This window comes from Oncorhynchus keta, chromosome 27 (assembly GCF_023373465.1).
Source record: "Oncorhynchus keta strain PuntledgeMale-10-30-2019 chromosome 27, Oket_V2, whole genome shotgun sequence".
Classification (NCBI taxonomy): Eukaryota; Metazoa; Chordata; class Actinopteri; order Salmoniformes; family Salmonidae; genus Oncorhynchus; species Oncorhynchus keta.
Genome location: NC_068447.1, coordinates 30,235,215 through 30,252,723, shown reverse-complemented (window position 1 = coordinate 30,252,723; position 17,509 = coordinate 30,235,215). Strand labels below are relative to the sequence as shown.

Below are 17,509 nucleotides of genomic sequence, written 5' to 3'. Positions count from 1 at the left end.
TAATGCATTGGAAGAGGTTGGCTGCAAGTGATAGGCCCTGGTTGTCTTCAAGTAGCCAGACAAAAAAGCTAGGCTGCTTAATTGGGAAGATGCTGAATAGCGGATTTCTGTTTTCTCATTGAAAAGTGTTTGTTCTCTTTTAAACTACACTGAACAAAAATATAAACACAACATGTAAAGTGTTGGTCCCATGTTTCATGAGCTGAAACACAGTGAGGAGAACAAGTATTTGATACACTGCCGATTTTGCAGGTTTTCCTACTTACAAAGCATGTAGAGGTCTGTAATTTTTATCATAGGTACACTTCAACTGTGAGAGACGGAGTCTAAAACAAAAATCCAGAAAATCACATTGTATGATTTTTAAGAAATTAATTTGCATTTTATTGCATGACATAAGTATTTGATACATCAGAAAAGCATAACTTAGACATATCAGTGTGGATGACGGATCACCACCTCAAGCTGAACCTCGGCAAGACGGAGCTGCTCTTCCTCCCGGGGAAGGACTGCCCGTTCCATGATCTCGCCATCACGGTTGACAACTCCATTGTGTCCTCCTCCCAGAGCGCTAAGAACCTTGGCGTGATCCTGGACAACACCCTGTCGTTCTCAACTAACATCAAGGCGGTGGCCCGTTCCTGTAGGTTCATGCTCTACAACATCCGCAGAGTACGACCCTGCCTCACACAGGAAGCGGCGCAGGTCCTAATCCAGGCACTTGTCATCTCCCGTCTGGATTACTGCAACTCGCTGTTGGCTGGGCTCCCTGCCTGTGCCATTAAACCCCTACAACTCATCCAGAACGCCGCAGCCCGTCTGGTGTTCAACCTTCCCAAGTTCCAAGTTCTCTCACGTCACCCCGCTCCTCCGCTCTCTCCACTGGCTTCCAGTTGAAGCTCGCATCCGCTACAAGACCATGGTGCTTGCCTACGGAGCTGTGAGGGGAACGGCACCTCAGTACCTCCAGGCTCTGATCAGGCCCTACACCCAAACAAGGGCACTGCGTTCATCCACCTCTGGCCTGCTCGCCTCCCTACCACTGAGGAAGTACAGTTCCCGCTCAGCCCAGTCAAAACTGTTCGCTGCTCTGGCCCCCCAATGGTGGAACAAACTCCCCCACGACGCCAGGACAGCGGAGTCAATCACCACCTTCCGGAGACACCTGAAACCCCACCTCTTTAAGGAATACCTAGGATAGGATAAAGTAATCCTTCTCACCCCCCCCCCCTTAAAAGATTTAGATGCACTATTGTAAAGTGGCTGTTCCACTGGATGTCATAAGGTGAATGCACCAATTTGTAAGTCGCTCTGGATAAGAGAGTCTGCTAAATGACTTAAATGTAAATGTAAATAACTTAATACTGTTGGTGCAATTATTAGAAAATGGAAGAAGTTCAAGATGACTGTCAATCATCCTCAGTCTGGGACTCCATGCAAGATCTCACCTCGTGGGGCATCAATGATCATGAGGAAGGTGAGGGATCAGCCCAGAACTACACGGCAGGACCTGGTCAATGACCTGAAGAGAGCTGGGACCACAGTCTCAAAGAAAACCATTAGCAGGTCCCCCTGCTCAAGCCAGCGCATGTCCAGGCCAGTCTGAAGTTTGCCAATGACCATCTGGATGATCCAGAGGAGGAATGGGAGAAGGTCATGTGGTCTGATGAGAAAAAATAGAACTTTTTGGTCTAAACTCCACTCGCCGTGTTTGGAGGAAGAAGAAGGATGAGTACAACCCCAAGAACACCATCCCAACCGTGAAGCATAGAGGTGGAAACATCATTCTTTAGGGATGCTTTTCTGTAAAGGGACCAGGACGACTGCACCGTATTGAGGGGAGGATGGATGGGGCAATGTATCGCGAGATCTTGGCCAACAACCTCCATCCCTCAGTAAGAGCATTGAAGATGGGGCGTGGCTGGGTCTTCCAGCATGACAAAGGCCCGAAACACACAGCCAGGGCAACTAAGGAGTGGCTCCGTAAGAAACATCTCAAGGTCCTGGAGTGCCCTAGCCAGTCTCCAGACCTGAGCCCAATAGAAAATCTTTGGAGGGAGCTGAAAGTCCATATTGCCCAGCGACAGCCCGGAAACCTGAAGGATCTGGCGGAGGTCTGTATGGAAGGAGTGGGCCAAAATCCCTGCTGCAGTGTGTGCAAACCTGGTCAAGAACTACAGGAAACGTATGATCTCTGTAATTGCAAACAAAGGTTTATGTACCAAATATTAAGTTATGCTTTTCTGATGTATCAAATACTTATGTCGTGCAATAAAATGCTAATTAATTACTTAAAAATCAAACAATGTGATTTTCTGGATTTTTGTTTTAGATTCTGTCTCAGTTGAAGTGTACCTATGATAAAAATTACAGACCTCTACATGCTTTGTAAGTAGGAAAACCTGCAAAACCCACAGTGTATCAAAAATGTGTTCTCCCCACTGTAAATGATCCCAGGAATGCACAAAAAGCTTTTCTCTAAAATGTTTGTTTACATTCCTGTTCATGAGCATTTCTCCTTTGTCAAGATAATCCATCCACCTGACAGGTGTGGCATATCAAAAAGCTGATTAAAGAACATGATCATTACACAGGTGCACCTTGTGCTGGGGATTTGTCACGCAACACAATGCCACCGATGTCTCAAGTTTTGAGGGAGAGTACACTTGGCATGATGACTGCAGGAATGTCCACTGTGTAACCATGTCAGCCCAGGACCACATCCGGCTTCTTCACCTGCGGGATTGTCTGAGAACAGTTGATGAAACTTGTGGGTTTGCACAACCAAAGAATTTCTGCACAAATTGTCAGAAACCGTCTCAGGGAAGCTCATTTGCCTGCTTGTCGTCCTCACCAGGGTCTTGACCTGACTGCAGTTCGATGTCATAACTGACTTGGGCAAATACTCACCTTCGATGGCCACTGGCAGGCTGGAGAAGTGTGCTCTTCACGAATGAATCCTGGTTTCAACTTTAACGGGCAGATGGCAGACAACGTGTATGGCATTGTTGGGGCAAGTGGCTTGCTGATGTCAACGTGTGAACAGAGTGCCCCATGGTGGCGGTGGGGTTATGGTATGGGCAGGCTTAAGCTACGGACAACAAACACAATTACATTTTATCGATGAAAATTTGAATGCATAGAGATACTGTGACGAGATCCTGAGGCCCATTGTTGTGCCATTCATCTGCTGCCATCACCTCATGTTTCAGTATGATATTTCACAGCCTCATGTCGCAAGGATCTGTACACAAATCCTGGAAGCTGAAAATGTCCCAGTTCTTCCATAGCCTGTATACTCACCAAACATGTCACCCACTGACCATATTTGGGATGCTCTGTATCGACATGTACGACAGTGTGTTTCAGTTCAGTTCCCGCCAATATCCAGCAACTTCGCACAACCATTGAAGATGAGTGGGACAACATCCACGGTCCATAATCAACAGCCTGACCAACTTTATGCAAAGGAGATGTGTCGTGCTGCATGGTCACTGGTTTTCTGATCCATGCCCCTAATGTAAAAAAAAGTGTCTGTGACCAACTGATGCATATATGTATTCTCAGTCATGTGAAATCCATAGTTAAGGGACTAATTCATGTATTTAAATTTACTGATTTCCTTATATGAACTGTAACTCAATAAAATCTTTGAAGTTGTTGCATGTTGCGTTTATATATTTTTTCAGTGTAAATACTAAACCATCTTTTAATTTCTGAATTTGTCGGCACCGTGGATCTCGGGATGTGTCTGCGTTGTTGAAATCACATCAGTCATTTATGGATCAAGCCTTAGCAGTCGTTTTGATCTCGGTCCCACTGATCAGTGCTTTAGTTTATGTTGCTGTCCAGCAGTTCCAGGTGTTTCTATGCAATAGCCTTTTGATGTGAACATTTGAAAAGTTTTGGTGTGCCTACTAGGCTATTTGATCTAATGTATATGTTACAGGACTTTGGTTTCACTAATGCATTTGTTGAAATTGAACCAAATTATATGTTTCTATCTTCAGAGTTTTTTAAATAGGATAAATGGATTATATGGGCTAAAGTGTAGGTTGAATGTGATAGTCTGCAAATAACCAGCCTGAGTGAGCCCATAACTCAATTTCTATTCTATTCCGAGTTAAGAGAAATTAATCAAATTTGAAATGAGATATTATCATGCTGGTCAATGTGATGCATGTCTGAATTTGGAAAAATCCACATATCCAGTCAGGAGCTGCTACTACGTTGCGGCTGTGCTATACTGTATCGCCTCCTTTTTACTAAACGGTAGGTGCTAAATAGTAGGCTATGCGACAATGAGTACATAGTATGCCGTTTTAGTATGTAGTATGCTAGTATAGGTATTCGGACACGGGCAAGGACTGCATCTCAATGTATCCAAAAAACCTAGGTATTTATTTAACTTTACAAGGTAGCTACCACATTGTTACATGATTCTTAAAACATTTTACAGACACTCTTATCCAGAGTGACTTACAGGAGCAATTAGGGTTAAGGACTTTTCTCAAGGGCACATCGACACATTTTTCACCTAGTTGGCTCTGGGATAAGAACAACGCTCTTAACCTCTAGACTACCTGCCGCCCTAAAACTGTTTACCTGTTCGCGGCATGCACAATTTCAAGGATTTGCAAATGAACTTGAGTTAAAACAATGAAGTGGAATTAAAACAATATTTCCAGGGTGAGCACAAATCTAATGCATAGAAAGTTATTTGTGTACAAACAGCAAACCGGTATAAATAGCTTTAAGCACCTATGTAACAATGTGCACTTACACAAAAGCTAACATTTATAGCTGGAGTAGCAAAAGAAAATAAATGATAGCTTCCACCAAATTCCTTTCAGGAGAAGAGACAAGAAGATGTCACTTTAGATGCATCCTTGGCCTGATTTGTCGAGGAGTCTCAGAAAAAAGGAAAGGTATGTAGGCCTAATTCTTGCATTTAACAAGATGTAATGCTCACATTGAAAGAGATGTGAAGTGTAGTTGAAAACATTGAAAAGTCCGTGTGGAATAACATTGTTATGAATCACTTTCCAAGGCCCTCAATCTCAGGAGTGTAGCACAGGTCATTGACTAGAAAAATACAATGAAATGTCTGTGCCATTTATTCTATCAACCAGTTTTCCATCAACAGGCGCCATTGCCCCTCCTGCCTCTTTGTATCTTTCAGAGGATTTGTTATTGACCATGAATTTCTGTTGGGCAGAACATAATCTGAAACACAACCAAAACAAACTGCAAATGCATTCAATACATTTGTAAAGTCAGAAGCTTGATGTAATCATTGTGTGCTAGTAATATGGGATCAAACACTAAATTTTTGACTAAATTGAATACTCTTTAAGTGAATTTCAAATGTGGGGGATTAGATACATAAAGTGTATTCATTTCTAAACTGTAAAACAGATATGCATGAAAACACTCATAAATGGTGACATTCTGTACTGTTGTCTCATATATATATTTTTTATGCTGGAGTATAGACCCAAATTGAAAGTTTTAGCTTCACAGTCCAAATAAATACGTAGGGGGGTGTACACACACATAATCAGCCCACAACACCTTCGTAATCTCAAATTCTTGAATCCATCTCCCAAGTCAATGGCTGTGTCCTAATTATTTTAGCTAAATCCCCACATTTGTTTTCCTTCATGACAACTAATCTGAGAGGGCATGAGAGGCAGAGAAGGCACCATGGTGGAAACCTATCCAGGCACACACTGATCATACAGGGACGGATTATACAGCATTGGGACGTAGCCTCATTGTATCCCCCTTCATTTCCTCTACCACCCCACGCTCTCACCGGCACGTGGCGTGACACAGGGTTCTCCTGATGACTGTAGTCATCTCCTTCGAGGTGAGCATGTCCGGCGGCGCCCCCACCTGGTGACGGAGGGTGAGAAGGCTCCCCAGGCGAATGATGCGGGTACGGAGGTTGACTTAGCGCCGCCACCCGCCTTGCCTGTCTCCGCGCCGCCAGGAGAATCTGACAGTAGGTGAAGCAGATGGCACTGGATGGCAGGAAGAAGGTGAGGACTGACGCCACCAGGGCAAAAGGAAAGGTAACCCGCAGACAGCACTGGAAGGACAGGCCACCGGACTGCGACAGCTGGAAGTAGGAGGCGTGGTACCACAAGCTCAGCTCTGGGTATGTGCTGACGTTGGCACTGCCAGCCCCGTGCATTGGGGAATGGCCACTCCCATGACCCAAGCTGTGCCAGTTCATCTTGATGGGCAAGAAGGAGGTGAGGGCGGCCAGGCCCCAGGCCCCTCCCACCAGAAGCAGGGCCCGAGGAGGGGTCATCCTCTGCTTGTAGCGCAGCGGCGAGATGATGAGGAGGTAGCGGTCCAGGCTGATCACACACAGGTTGAGAATGGAGGCACTACAGCACATGACGTCGAAGCAGAGCCACACGGGGCAGAAGCCCGGCCACAACACCCAGGCCCCGTACAGCACATTGAGCATTGCCGGCGGCATCACCACCAGAGCCACCATCAAGTCAGACAGGAAGAGAGACACCAGGAAACAGTTGGAGGTGTTGCGTAAGGAGCGTTGGGCAAACACCAGAGCGATCAACAGAGTGTTGCCACAAGCCGTCATCAGGATGATGAGGGATAACATGCACGCCAACAGCCATGGACCACTGCCACTGATGCCCCAGGCACTGGTTTCGGACAAGCTGCCATTGGAACTCCCTAAAGGGTTAACAGCATCCCCACTTGCAGTTGCTGCCTCTAAGCCAGGTAAGGTTGAGTTGTCCATAGCGGTGGTTGACATTGGTCAATGTGAGAGCTTCCCTGTTCCTCTTCCAGTCTGTGAATGCCAACAATTGCTGTGAAGCACAAAATGTATGTGACCTCTGGTGCTAGTTAGTGCTGATAAAGCTTTCCTGACACTTGAGAAGAATAAAGAGAAGCCACTGAGGTCCTGTTTTGATCATCCGTTCACCACATTCTTCATAGGGTTAACAGAGGGGCCCATCAGTCATTTCTGTGAAAACCTCTTATTGGCTCCTGTTGCAGTTGTGATAAGAAGTGTCAGCACTGATTCTATCTCTTCGTCGTGCCCAATAGTCCTGCTTTCCTCAGCGTTGGAGCCAGAGTGAGCAATTCTGTGGCTGTATGTTTCAAAGCTGCGTGTCATGATGACACTCGCTGGGGGAAGGGCAAATTGAGAGGTGGGCTACAACGTGTGAGAGCAAAGGCAGCTTGAGTGGAATGGCAAGAAGAGGGAAAAACAACAAATTCTCCAAGTTATTCTTTACTACACACACACAAGGTTAATGGTATTGCTCCTGTTGGTGTTTGGTTGTTTGTGTGAGAGAGAGCTGTGTGAAGTCTATTTGCTACTCCTTGTGGATATGTGAATCTCAAGTCTTCGTGTTGAATAGAACATACTCCACTGTGAGGGTGTCATTTGTCAGCAAGGCTCTGGCCACAAGTGCTCTACAGGTATCATGTTTTTTGTCGTGTTCCCTCCTGCTAATCCCCGTGCCGGCCACTCCAGCTCACCTCCCAGCCAGAGCACTCCGCTCCCGGGGAAGGAGCGTGTCTGAGCCTTGAGCTGCTAATACATGCCGGTGCACATTCACAGCTAGGTGATGCAAATTCACAGCAAGGAGGCAGTGTGGGACATATGTGGAACAATTTTATTTAATAGCCTGTCATTCTGACATTCTTGCATTATTTCTGTGAAAAAATACAAGTACTATTTGGAAAGGACCCGTCACACACATTTCCTAGGTGGCAAAGGTCCGGATGGATAGTCATTTAACAGCATAGTAACAAATCCCCACCTCGCAACCCATGCAACCCCAAACTGTTCACACCCCTCTTGTTGACAGAGAGAAAATTTAGCAGTTTTAAAGCACATTTTTCATCTTTCATGGGGCAGATATTTTACACAACTCTACACATTTTTCCATTTCTTATGTGTTTATATGACCACGGGTCGAAGCCAGACTAAAAATGTTTACACATTTTTTGGTATTCAGGACCCACGGTCCGTAGTGATCCTGTTCTGGATATGGACCCTGGTGCGTCAGTTGAGTATGGGGAATATATATAATTGGTCAATTGTGTTCATTTAATTCTGTGGGTATAGGGTATATATCCTCATCAATACCCCATAATGACAAAGCAAAAACCGTTTTTTAGAAATGTTAGCAAATTGTTTTGTTTTTATGTATGTGAAATATGACATTTACATAACTATTCAGACCCTTTACACAGTACTTTGATGAAGCACCTTTGGCAGCGATTACAGCCTTGAGTCTTCTTGGGTATGACTCAACAAGCTTGGCACACCTGTAGTTGGGGAGTTTTTCCATTCTTCTCAGCAGATCCTCTCAAGTTCTGTCAGGTTGGATGGGGAGTGTTGCTGCACAGCTATTTTCAGGTCTCTCCAGAGATGTTCGATCGGGTTCAAGTCCGGGTTCTGGTTGTGCCACTCAAGAACATTCAGAGACTTGTCCCGAAGCCACTCCTGCGTTGTCTTGGCTGTGTGCTTAGGGTCATTGTCCTGTTGGAAGGTGAACTTTCGTCTCAGTCTGTGGTCCTGAATGCTCTAGAGCAGATTTTAATCAAGGATATCTCTGTACTTTGCTCAGTCCATCTTTGCTGATTAGTTTCCCAGTCCCTGCCACTGAAAAACATCCCCACAGCATGATGCTGCCACGATCATGCTTCACAGAAGGGATGGTGCTAGGTTTCCTCCAGATGTGACGCTTGGCATTCAGGCCAAAGAGTTCAATCTTGGTTTCATCAGACCAGAGAATCTTGTTTCGGGTCCAAGTGCCCCTGCCGAAGCAACCGGGGATGCCTCAGCTGGCTTAACAGGTTCTCAAGACTCGGTTGGTTCGGCAGGCTCCCCGGGCCTCAGCCGGCTCGTCAGGCCCCCACGCCTCAGCTGAGGCAACTGGCATGGTCCCGAGGACCGTCCCTCTGGTTGACGTCCTATAGCTGGGGCCGCGGGCCAGGGAGGGGGTACTGTCACATTTACTCCCACTCCCCCTTTCATGTCCTCGTTGTCTCATGATTACGGACACCTGCCACTATCGTTACGCGTACCTGCGCCTCATGAGACTCACCTGGACTCCACCTCCCTGATTACCTTCCCTATATCTGTCACTCCCAGTGTTTTTTCCCTCAGGCATCGTTGACTCTGTTTCGGGTTCATGTCTGTGCACTTTTCGTGTTTCTTGGTTTGTATTTTGTATGTTCTATTTATTCAATTATTCACTCCCTGTACTTGCTTCCTGACTCCCAGCGTACACTTAACCCTTACCTTAACCATGTTAAATGTCTACTTCAATGGGGTAAGAAAGTACCAAGGATTCCGGAGAGATCGGACCTACTCAAAATGGCGCCACACAGCTTCCAGAAGACTAGGGATTTTGTGGCTAATTGAAGTAGAACAGTAATTTTGCTCATAGATTATACATGTTTATACAACGGTGGGTCTAATCCTGAATGCTGATTGGTTAAAACCATATTCCAGACTGTGTCTATTCCAAAAGTTGCCCCCGGCTAAATCGATGACATTAAAATGCCTATTTACTCTGTTCCATCTGACTGTGCAATCCACTGTCTCATCAGCCCAGCCAGGCAATTTATAAACTTGATCTCCACTATAAAAAGCATCTAGACATTATCTCACATTTCTTTTAGACAAACATTTTGTTTTCAACAGCGGAGATTTGTATAAACCTCTCCGACATTTCCAACATTGTTTCAATATTCAAATTTGACCTCCAGCTGTCCCATAGTAATGAAAGTGTTGGTAGGAGAGGTTGGACAGACAGTGAGCGTTTCTCAGCCAGTCGAAATCATGAATAAGCTGGCATCATTTTTATGGATATATACAAAGCAATGTCAATTGAAAAAAAGATCAAACTTAACAAAATGCAGCTAGTTTTCAGTCTTTCCAGCTTCAGTTTGAAGTGATTGTGTTAACTGTGTTGGCTAGATCCTCTGAACAACAGTGTCCTGACGAGTGAGCACATTTTCTATGCCAGGCAAAATCGCGGCTCATTGTTATGGATGAATCAAAATAAATGTCACTACACTTTCTGACGTGACTGAGTTAGCCGTAGTTGGCTGGATGGCTGGCTAGCAAGCAAGGGATACAAATGTTGCCAGCCAGTATGGCAATGGAACATTTAGAACGAACGACTGCGTCGCATCCATAGATACAGAACAAAAAGACTGACGGACTGGGTCTTGTCTCTGGCAACCAACCGAACCGATAGAACGTATGACCAACTGCACCGAACCCTAGATTTGTGTAGAGGTAAAGACAGTTTCAAGTTGGATATTTGACGGATATTTGCGCTTTCAAACCACTTGAGCCACAGACCAAATAAGTGTCATGATGTTGGAAAAATTGCGAACTACATTGCACGGGTCTTATTTTCACGATTTGGACATGAATTCGCTTTCCAAAGCTAATAAACATGTGGAAATGTGAGCAGCATTTTGTATTCCTAGTTAGGGAGCGTAAACAAAGTACAAACTTTTTTACATTCGAATTTCAATCGCTCAGAGTGTACAGTCAGTGGGCCTACACATTGCACACCCTTTAGTTTGTCCATTTTTATCTCGCAGGTTTTTACACGATTTAAACAATATTTTTAAAAATGTCAATAGCTCCTTGGTCATGTGACCAACTTCAAACAAGGTTCAGAATGTACAATGACTACCCTTCTATATTGCACACCCTTAGGTTTGTCCATTTTCATCTCACACAATTTTACATGTATTTTACAAAATGTAACATTTCAATTGCTCCTTGGTCATGTGACCTACTGACCTTAAACTACTTTCAGAATGTCCACAGTATAAGGGCACAAGGCAAGACCCAAATGCAGACACAGGAGGCAAATGGTTGAGCTCCGATATTTATTATAACAAAGGGAGTAGGCAAAGGCAGTTTGTAAAACAGAATGTCAGACTGATCCAGTTTGTAAGAAAGAAAAGCCTCTGATACCACCGGGCGTGACTCAGGGGCTGGGGGCAGCACTCAGTCTGTGGAGGTTGGGTTGGGGACTTAGTCTCTGAGCGGATAAAAGCGGACGGGTCACCAGGTGCACAGAACTTGTTTCAGGTTACCAGGTGCACAAGGAGGCCTCCATCAAGGCGGGGGGTACCCCGAGTCCAAGCATGGGTGGCCGGACTCATGGGGTGGGGGCAGCACTCAGGCCAAGGAGTTTGGAGTGGGGACTTAGTCTGTGAGCAGAAAAAAGTGGGCGTGTCACCAGGAGCACAGAGCCTGTTTCGGTTTACCAGGTGCACAGAGCCTGTTGCGGGTTGCCAGGTGCACGTGGTTCCTGACAGTGGGACTATAGATGTTTTAGTAATTCCAGGGAGTAAGCTATACTCTAAGGCCAAGGGAGAGGGGTGTTGACCGGGTAGGGAGAGTAGGTGTGGAGGCCAGGTCAATGGGGGCCTGTCTGGAGGTCAGGAAGGCCCCAGGGAGAAGGCCCAAGTGAATAGGTGTGTGAGTGACACTGTCCTTCAGGGGGGTCGAGCAGGCAAATTAATGTAAAATTGCGTGAGATTAAAATGGACAAACAAAAGGGTGTGCAATATAGAATGGTAGTCAGTGGCCATTCTGAACCTTGTTTGAGGTCAGTAGGTCACATGACCAAGGAGCTATTGAAATGTTAAAGTTTGAAAAATTAATGTATAAACACGTGAGATGAAAATGGACAAACTAAAGGGTGTGCAATGTGTAGGCCCACTGAGTGTACATTCTGAACCTTGTTTGAAGTCAGTAGGTCACATGACCAAAGAGCTATTGAAATTCAAAAATGTAAATAAATCATTTAAAATAGTGTGAGATGTAAATAGACAAAGAACCAGTTTTGAACATTTTAGGACTAATTGAAATTTGAAAAATTAGATTTGTCACTATGTTGATGGTCCCTAACTGCTGTTGGTGGATGTAAGGAAAACTATAGGCAAATATCTGTCGAATATCCATTCTGAAACTGTCTTTGCCTCAGTGATTTGTGTTGGGACAAGATCTCCTGGAAGGATCACTTAAATTAATTCCGCATTGACACATCCAGCCCAAAGCAGGAGTTTAAAAAAATGACTTCTGTAGTGGCCACAGTTCCAGATCTTCTCTTTAATAAGTACATTTGATTTGAGGCTCAAATGATTTGAGGTTTTATAATGCAACAGTTGTATTTGACACTGTCATCTCATAAAACTGTCTTGTCATTATTGCAAAAACTGAGCTGTAATTTATTCAATGTGTTGATAAGCAAATGTATTAATGTTTAATAAATAGTAATCAAATTCCTCAAACTGTTTATTTTACAGCAAAAGGAAATGCTGACATTGCAAGACATTGGCCACCTGCTTGATGGATAGATTTGGTGAAAATGTCCCTTTAATCGGGATGCCGCTAAGGCTTCTGGTCTTGGCTATAAAATTATCTTTGAATTTCCCAGTTCAGTCGCTAGATGGAGTATTATGTTCCTCTTCAAGTAAAACGAGCTATCGCGAGATCTAGATAACGGCTCCGAAATCCAAGGACTGCGTTTGACATTTTTAGCAAGCAAAAAACTAAACATGTCTGAAAAGGAACTGGGGAAAAAGCTGGATCGATGCCTCGCAGATAGCGCCGTTAAACTTGGTAAATAACTCAATTTGTTCCAGAACGTTAGCTATAGTCTGCTTTGCCAGATAATGCAACTAAAAGTAACATGTCAGTATTAGCTAGCTATCACTTACTACTAGCTACTGAGCTAGTTAGAAGGTCTGCTAAGGACGAGTAGTAGTAGTATGTGGTGGTAGCAGCAGCCAGCCAGCCAGCCATCCTATTCTCTTAATATAGCTAACGTTAACTGTTACAGTATCAGTTAGTAATTTACAATCACTGTCAGTCCAGTTAGTCACATAGCTAGCGTGCAAGATGTGAATAACATATTTTGGTAGCCAGCAAACATTGTTGCTGCTGCTACTACATAGTTATAACCTGTCAGTGTTTGTCCAAAGGGGGGTAGGGCCTAGAGGCATAAGATGTCTCAAGCCATTGGATATTCGTTTACATTTTCTAGGTAAATGTGTTAAAGGTATGATACTTTGGCATTATACAATGCTTTCATCGTGTATCGTGTATCCTTTTTTTATGTACATTGGTGGAGACAAGATGGCTAGCTACATCTCTGCCAGTACAGGTTCTGGCCCCATATTTCCTGTCTCCGTTCTGTTACCTGAACATTTCTCCCTATGTTACTTGTTTTAAGGTGCTGGTCTGGGCTTAGGAATCGTGTTTTCTGTGGTATTCTTCAAACGTGAGTACTTTCACTGTTCACAGGATTGTTAACAATGGCCAGAGATAAACATTCTTTATGGGGTGCAGACTGATGATGCAAAATATGGAATATTTGCAGTGGAGCAGCCATTGTGGCCTTGACTATATCACACATGCTGACCTGAACCAAACCAAGCCAAGCCAGGTTGCATTGTGCTGGCCTGTTTGTGCATCAACCACAATTCCTGCAACTCTGCTGGAAAGGAGCATACTCAGCCCTGACCAGATGCATGTTAGTTACATAGCTAGCACATTAAATTAGCATCTAGGGAGGCTCTTTTGATGTTGTGAACACGTTAAGTCATAAATGAAGGGGGTTGTGATTTTACATTGGTTGGTCCTCTGTGTGTTTGGTCTATCGCAATTAGTGCGATAGCCCAAAACTGCATTCAGTCAATTAACATGGGACTCAACAGGAGTTAAAATATATTGTGGCCAGACCATTTGGAACATAAGCTCTCACTTGACCACGTGGTCTTAGTTCCCAGTCTAGGAAAGGACCATGTGAAAAGAAAATATCTGCACACAGCATTGTTTAGGTCATCACGGTAGTTCGACTCAGACATTTCTGTGAGTAAATGTATTTTCAAGAGAAAATAGCTTGGACAAATTTTGCTTTCCTCAGGACACACCTGGCCAGTTGCCTTTGGCTTAGGAATGGGACTTGGCATGGCATACACAAACTGCCAGAATGATTTGAGAGCACCATATCTAATTCTGAGAAACATTAAGGTCAGTATAAGAATCCATGCACATTTTGTATTGAGGATGTGTTACTAATGCATAGTATGTTGGACCTACATTCTGCTCAATATCGTACATTGTTCTTGCATAATGTACTGATATATAATTCAAAATGAAAATTGACTCCCTTTTATCTTCACTATTTTCCTCACAGGAGCAGTAGCCAAACGTCAGTGAAGGACTGACTGTCACATTTTTGTGATGCTTCGCATTTTGCACTGACCTTCAGCCAGACTAATTTCCTTCTGTGGGTTGACCCTTTCATATGTATTAGTATAATTTATATGTGCCTGAACAGGACAGTCTGTCTTTATTTAGATAAAATAATCATAAAATAAAGACAATTGAGATTGTGTGTGTTTTTTAAAACAGCAGATTACATGTGTAGTGTTATGTTCCATTTCACTCTTTGATACAGTTAAAGTCGGAAGGTTACATACACCTTAGCCAAATACATTTAAACTCAGTTTTTCACAATTCCTGACATTTTAATCTTAATAAAAATTCCCTGTTTTAGGTCAGTTAGGATCACCATATTATTTTAAGAATGTGAAATGTCAGAATAATAGTAGAGTGATTTATTTCAGCTTTTATTTCTTTCATCACATTCCCAGTGGGTCAGAAGTTTACATACACTCAATTAGTATTTGGTAGCAATGCCTTTAAATTGTTTAACATGGGTCAAATGTTTCGGGTAGCCTTCCACAAGCTTCCCACAGTAAGTTGGGCGAATTTGGGTCCATTCCTCCTGACAGAGCTGGTTTAACTGAGTCAGGTTTGTAGGCCAACTTGCTCGCACACGCCTTTTCAGTTCTGCCCACACATTTTCTATAGGATTGAGGTCAGGGCTTTGTGATGGCCACTCCAATACCTTGACTGTGTTGTCCTTAAGCCATTTTGCCACAACTTTGGAAGTGTGCTTGGGATCATTGTCCATTTGGAAGACTCATTTGTGACCAAGCTTTAACTTGAACTTTTAACTTATGTCTTGAGATGTTGCTTCAATATCTCCACATAATTTCCCTTCCTCATGAAGCCATCTATTTCGTGAAGTGCACCAGTCCCTCTTGCAGAAAATCACCTCCACAACATGATACTGCCACCCCCGTGCTTCACGGTTGGGATGGTGTTCTTCGGCTTGAAAGCCCCCCCCCCCCTGATTTTCCCTCCAAACATAACGATGGTCATCATGGCCAAGCAGTTTGATTTTGTTTCATCAGACCAGAGGACATTTCTCCAAAAAGTACGATCTTTATCCCCATGTGTAGTTGCAAATCGTAGTCTGGCTTTTTTATGGTGGCTTTGGAGAAATGGCTTCTTCCATGCTGAGCAGCCTTTAGGGTTATGTCGATATAGGACTCGGTTTACTGTGGATATAGATACTTTTGTACCTGTTTCCTCCAGCATCTTCACAAGTTTCTTTGCTGTTCTGGGATTGATTTGCACTTTTCACATCAAAGTGCGTTCATCTCTAGGAGACAGAACACGTCCTGAGCGGTATGAAATAACTCTCTGAAGTACCTTCAGGCGTCAAGGTATTGGAGTGGACATCACAAAGCCTTCACCTCAATCCTATAGAAAATTTGTGGGCAGAACTGGAAAAGCATGTGTGAGCTAGGAGGCATGCAGACCTTACTCAGTTCTACCAGCTCTGTCAGAAGGAATGGGCCCAAATTCACCCAACTTACTGTGGGAGCTTGTGAAAGGCTACCCAAAACATTTGACCCAAGTTAAATAATTTAAAGGCAATGCTACCAAATACTAATTGAGTGTATGTAAACTTCTGACCCACTGGGAATGTGATGAAAGAAATAAAAGCCAAAATCATTCTCTATTTCACATTCTTAAAATAAATTGGTGATCCTAACTGACCTAAGGGAATTTTTACTAGGATTAAATGTCAGGAATTGTGAAACTGAGTTTAAATGTATTTGGCTAAGGTGTATGTAAACTTCCGACTTCAACCGTGCCAGCTTAATTTCATGACCAAGATTTTGATAGCTGTGCCATGTAAATTGAGATTTTTTGATGTACCGATTGTATGGTGTATTAGCTGGGATTTTATATATACAGTGGGGAGAACAAGTATTTGATACACTGATTTTGCAGGTTTTCCCACTTAAAGCATGTAGAGGCCTGTAATTATCATAGGTACACTTCAACTGTGAGAGACGGAATCTAAAACAAAAATCCAGAAAATCAGTATGACATAAGTATTTGATCACCTACCAACCAGTAAGAATTCTGGCTCTCACAGACCTGTTAGTTTATCTTTAAGAAGCCCTCCTGTTCTCCACTCATTACCTGTATTAACTGCACCTGTTTGAACTCGTTACCTGTATAAAAGACACCTGTCCACACACTCAAACAGACTCTAAACTCTCCACAATGGCCAAGACCAGAGAGCTGTGTAAGGACATCAGGGATTTAATTGTAGACCTGCACAAGGCTGGGATGGGCTACAGGACAATAGGCAAGCAGCTTGGTGAAAAGGCAACAACTGTTGGTGCAATTATTAGAAAATGGAAGAAGTTCAAGACGACTGACTTAGAAGTCCGTCACTGGCCGCGGGCACACATCACTCCTCCCTGCTCCGTTATAAGAGAAGTTAACAATGTGGGTCGACACACAAATTAGCTTCTGTCTTAATACATACGTTTCACACTTGTCAGTGTTCATATTTAATATAAGCTATATTTATTATACTTATCTGCAGTGCCTTGCGAAAGTATTCGGCCCCCTTGAACTTTGCGACCTTTTGCCACATTTCAGGCTTCAAACATAAAGATATAAAACTGTATTTTTTTGTGAAGAATCAACAACAAGTGGGACACAATCATGAAGTGGAACGACATTTATTGGATATTTCAAACTTTTTCAACAAATCAAAAACTGAAAAATTGGGCGTGCAAAATTATTCAGCCCCCTTAAGTTAATACTTTGTAGCGCCACCTTTTGCTGCGATTACAGCTGTAAGTCGCTTGGGGTATGTCTCTATCAGTTTTGCACATCGAGAGACTGAATTTTTTTCCCATTCCTCCTTGCAAAACAGCTCAAGCTCAGTGAGGTTGGATGGAGAGCATTTGTGAACAGAGCACCTTCTTTCACATGTTTGGTGTGTCTCCCAGGTGGCTTGTGGCAAACTTTAAACGACACCTTTTATGGATATCTTTAAGAAATGGCTTTCTTCTTGCCACTCTTCCATAAAGGCCAGATTTGTGCAATATACGACTGATTGTTGTCCTATGTACAGAGTCTCCCACCTCAGCTGTAGATCTCTGCAGTTCATCCAGAGTGATCATGGGCCTCTTGGCTGCATCTCTGATCAGTCTTCTCCTTGTATGAGCTGAAAGTTTAGAAGGACGGCCAGTTCTTAGTAGATTTGCAGTGGTCTGATACTCCTTTCATTTCAATATTATCGCTTGC

At 43.6% G+C, this 17,509-nt stretch overlaps 2 protein-coding genes across 2 annotated transcripts; one reads left to right on the top strand and one right to left on the bottom strand.

Moving 5' to 3' along the window:
- Positions 1-5,584: 5,584 nt before the first annotated feature.
- On the bottom strand, positions 5,585-7,013 carry LOC118360299 (5-hydroxytryptamine receptor 6-like). Its single transcript, XM_052482582.1, has one exon. It carries the CDS (start codon positions 6,791-6,793, stop codon positions 5,585-5,587), a length of 1,209 nt encoding a protein of 402 aa, XP_052338542.1. The 5' UTR covers positions 6,794-7,013.
- A 5,477-nt stretch (positions 7,014-12,490) lies between these two features.
- On the top strand, positions 12,491-14,436 carry LOC118359444 (MICOS complex subunit MIC10-like). Its single transcript, XM_035737966.2, has 4 exons — positions 12,491-12,658; positions 13,272-13,319; positions 13,965-14,071; positions 14,238-14,436. Exons 1-4 carry the CDS (start codon positions 12,595-12,597, stop codon positions 14,244-14,246), a joined length of 228 nt encoding a protein of 75 aa, XP_035593859.1. The 5' UTR covers positions 12,491-12,594; the 3' UTR covers positions 14,247-14,436.
- The last annotated feature ends 3,073 nt before the right edge of the window (positions 14,437-17,509 follow it).

What these genes read in the sequence shown, in the direction of transcription:
- LOC118360299 (XM_052482582.1), bottom strand. Translation starts at nt 6,793, where the DNA reads ATGTCAACCACCGCTATGGACAACTCAACCTTACCTGGCTTAGAGGCA.
- LOC118359444 (XM_035737966.2), top strand. Translation starts at nt 12,595, where the DNA reads ATGTCTGAAAAGGAACTGGGGAAAAAGCTGGATCGATGCCTCGCAGAT. An exon ending in AGATAGCGCCGTTAAACTTG is followed by an intron (nt 12,659 to 13,271) that starts GTAAATAACTCA and finishes ACTTGTTTTAAG; the next exon opens with GTGCTGGTCTGGGCTTAGGA. An exon ending in TTCTGTGGTATTCTTCAAAC is followed by an intron (nt 13,320 to 13,964) that starts GTGAGTACTTTC and finishes TGCTTTCCTCAG; the next exon opens with GACACACCTGGCCAGTTGCC.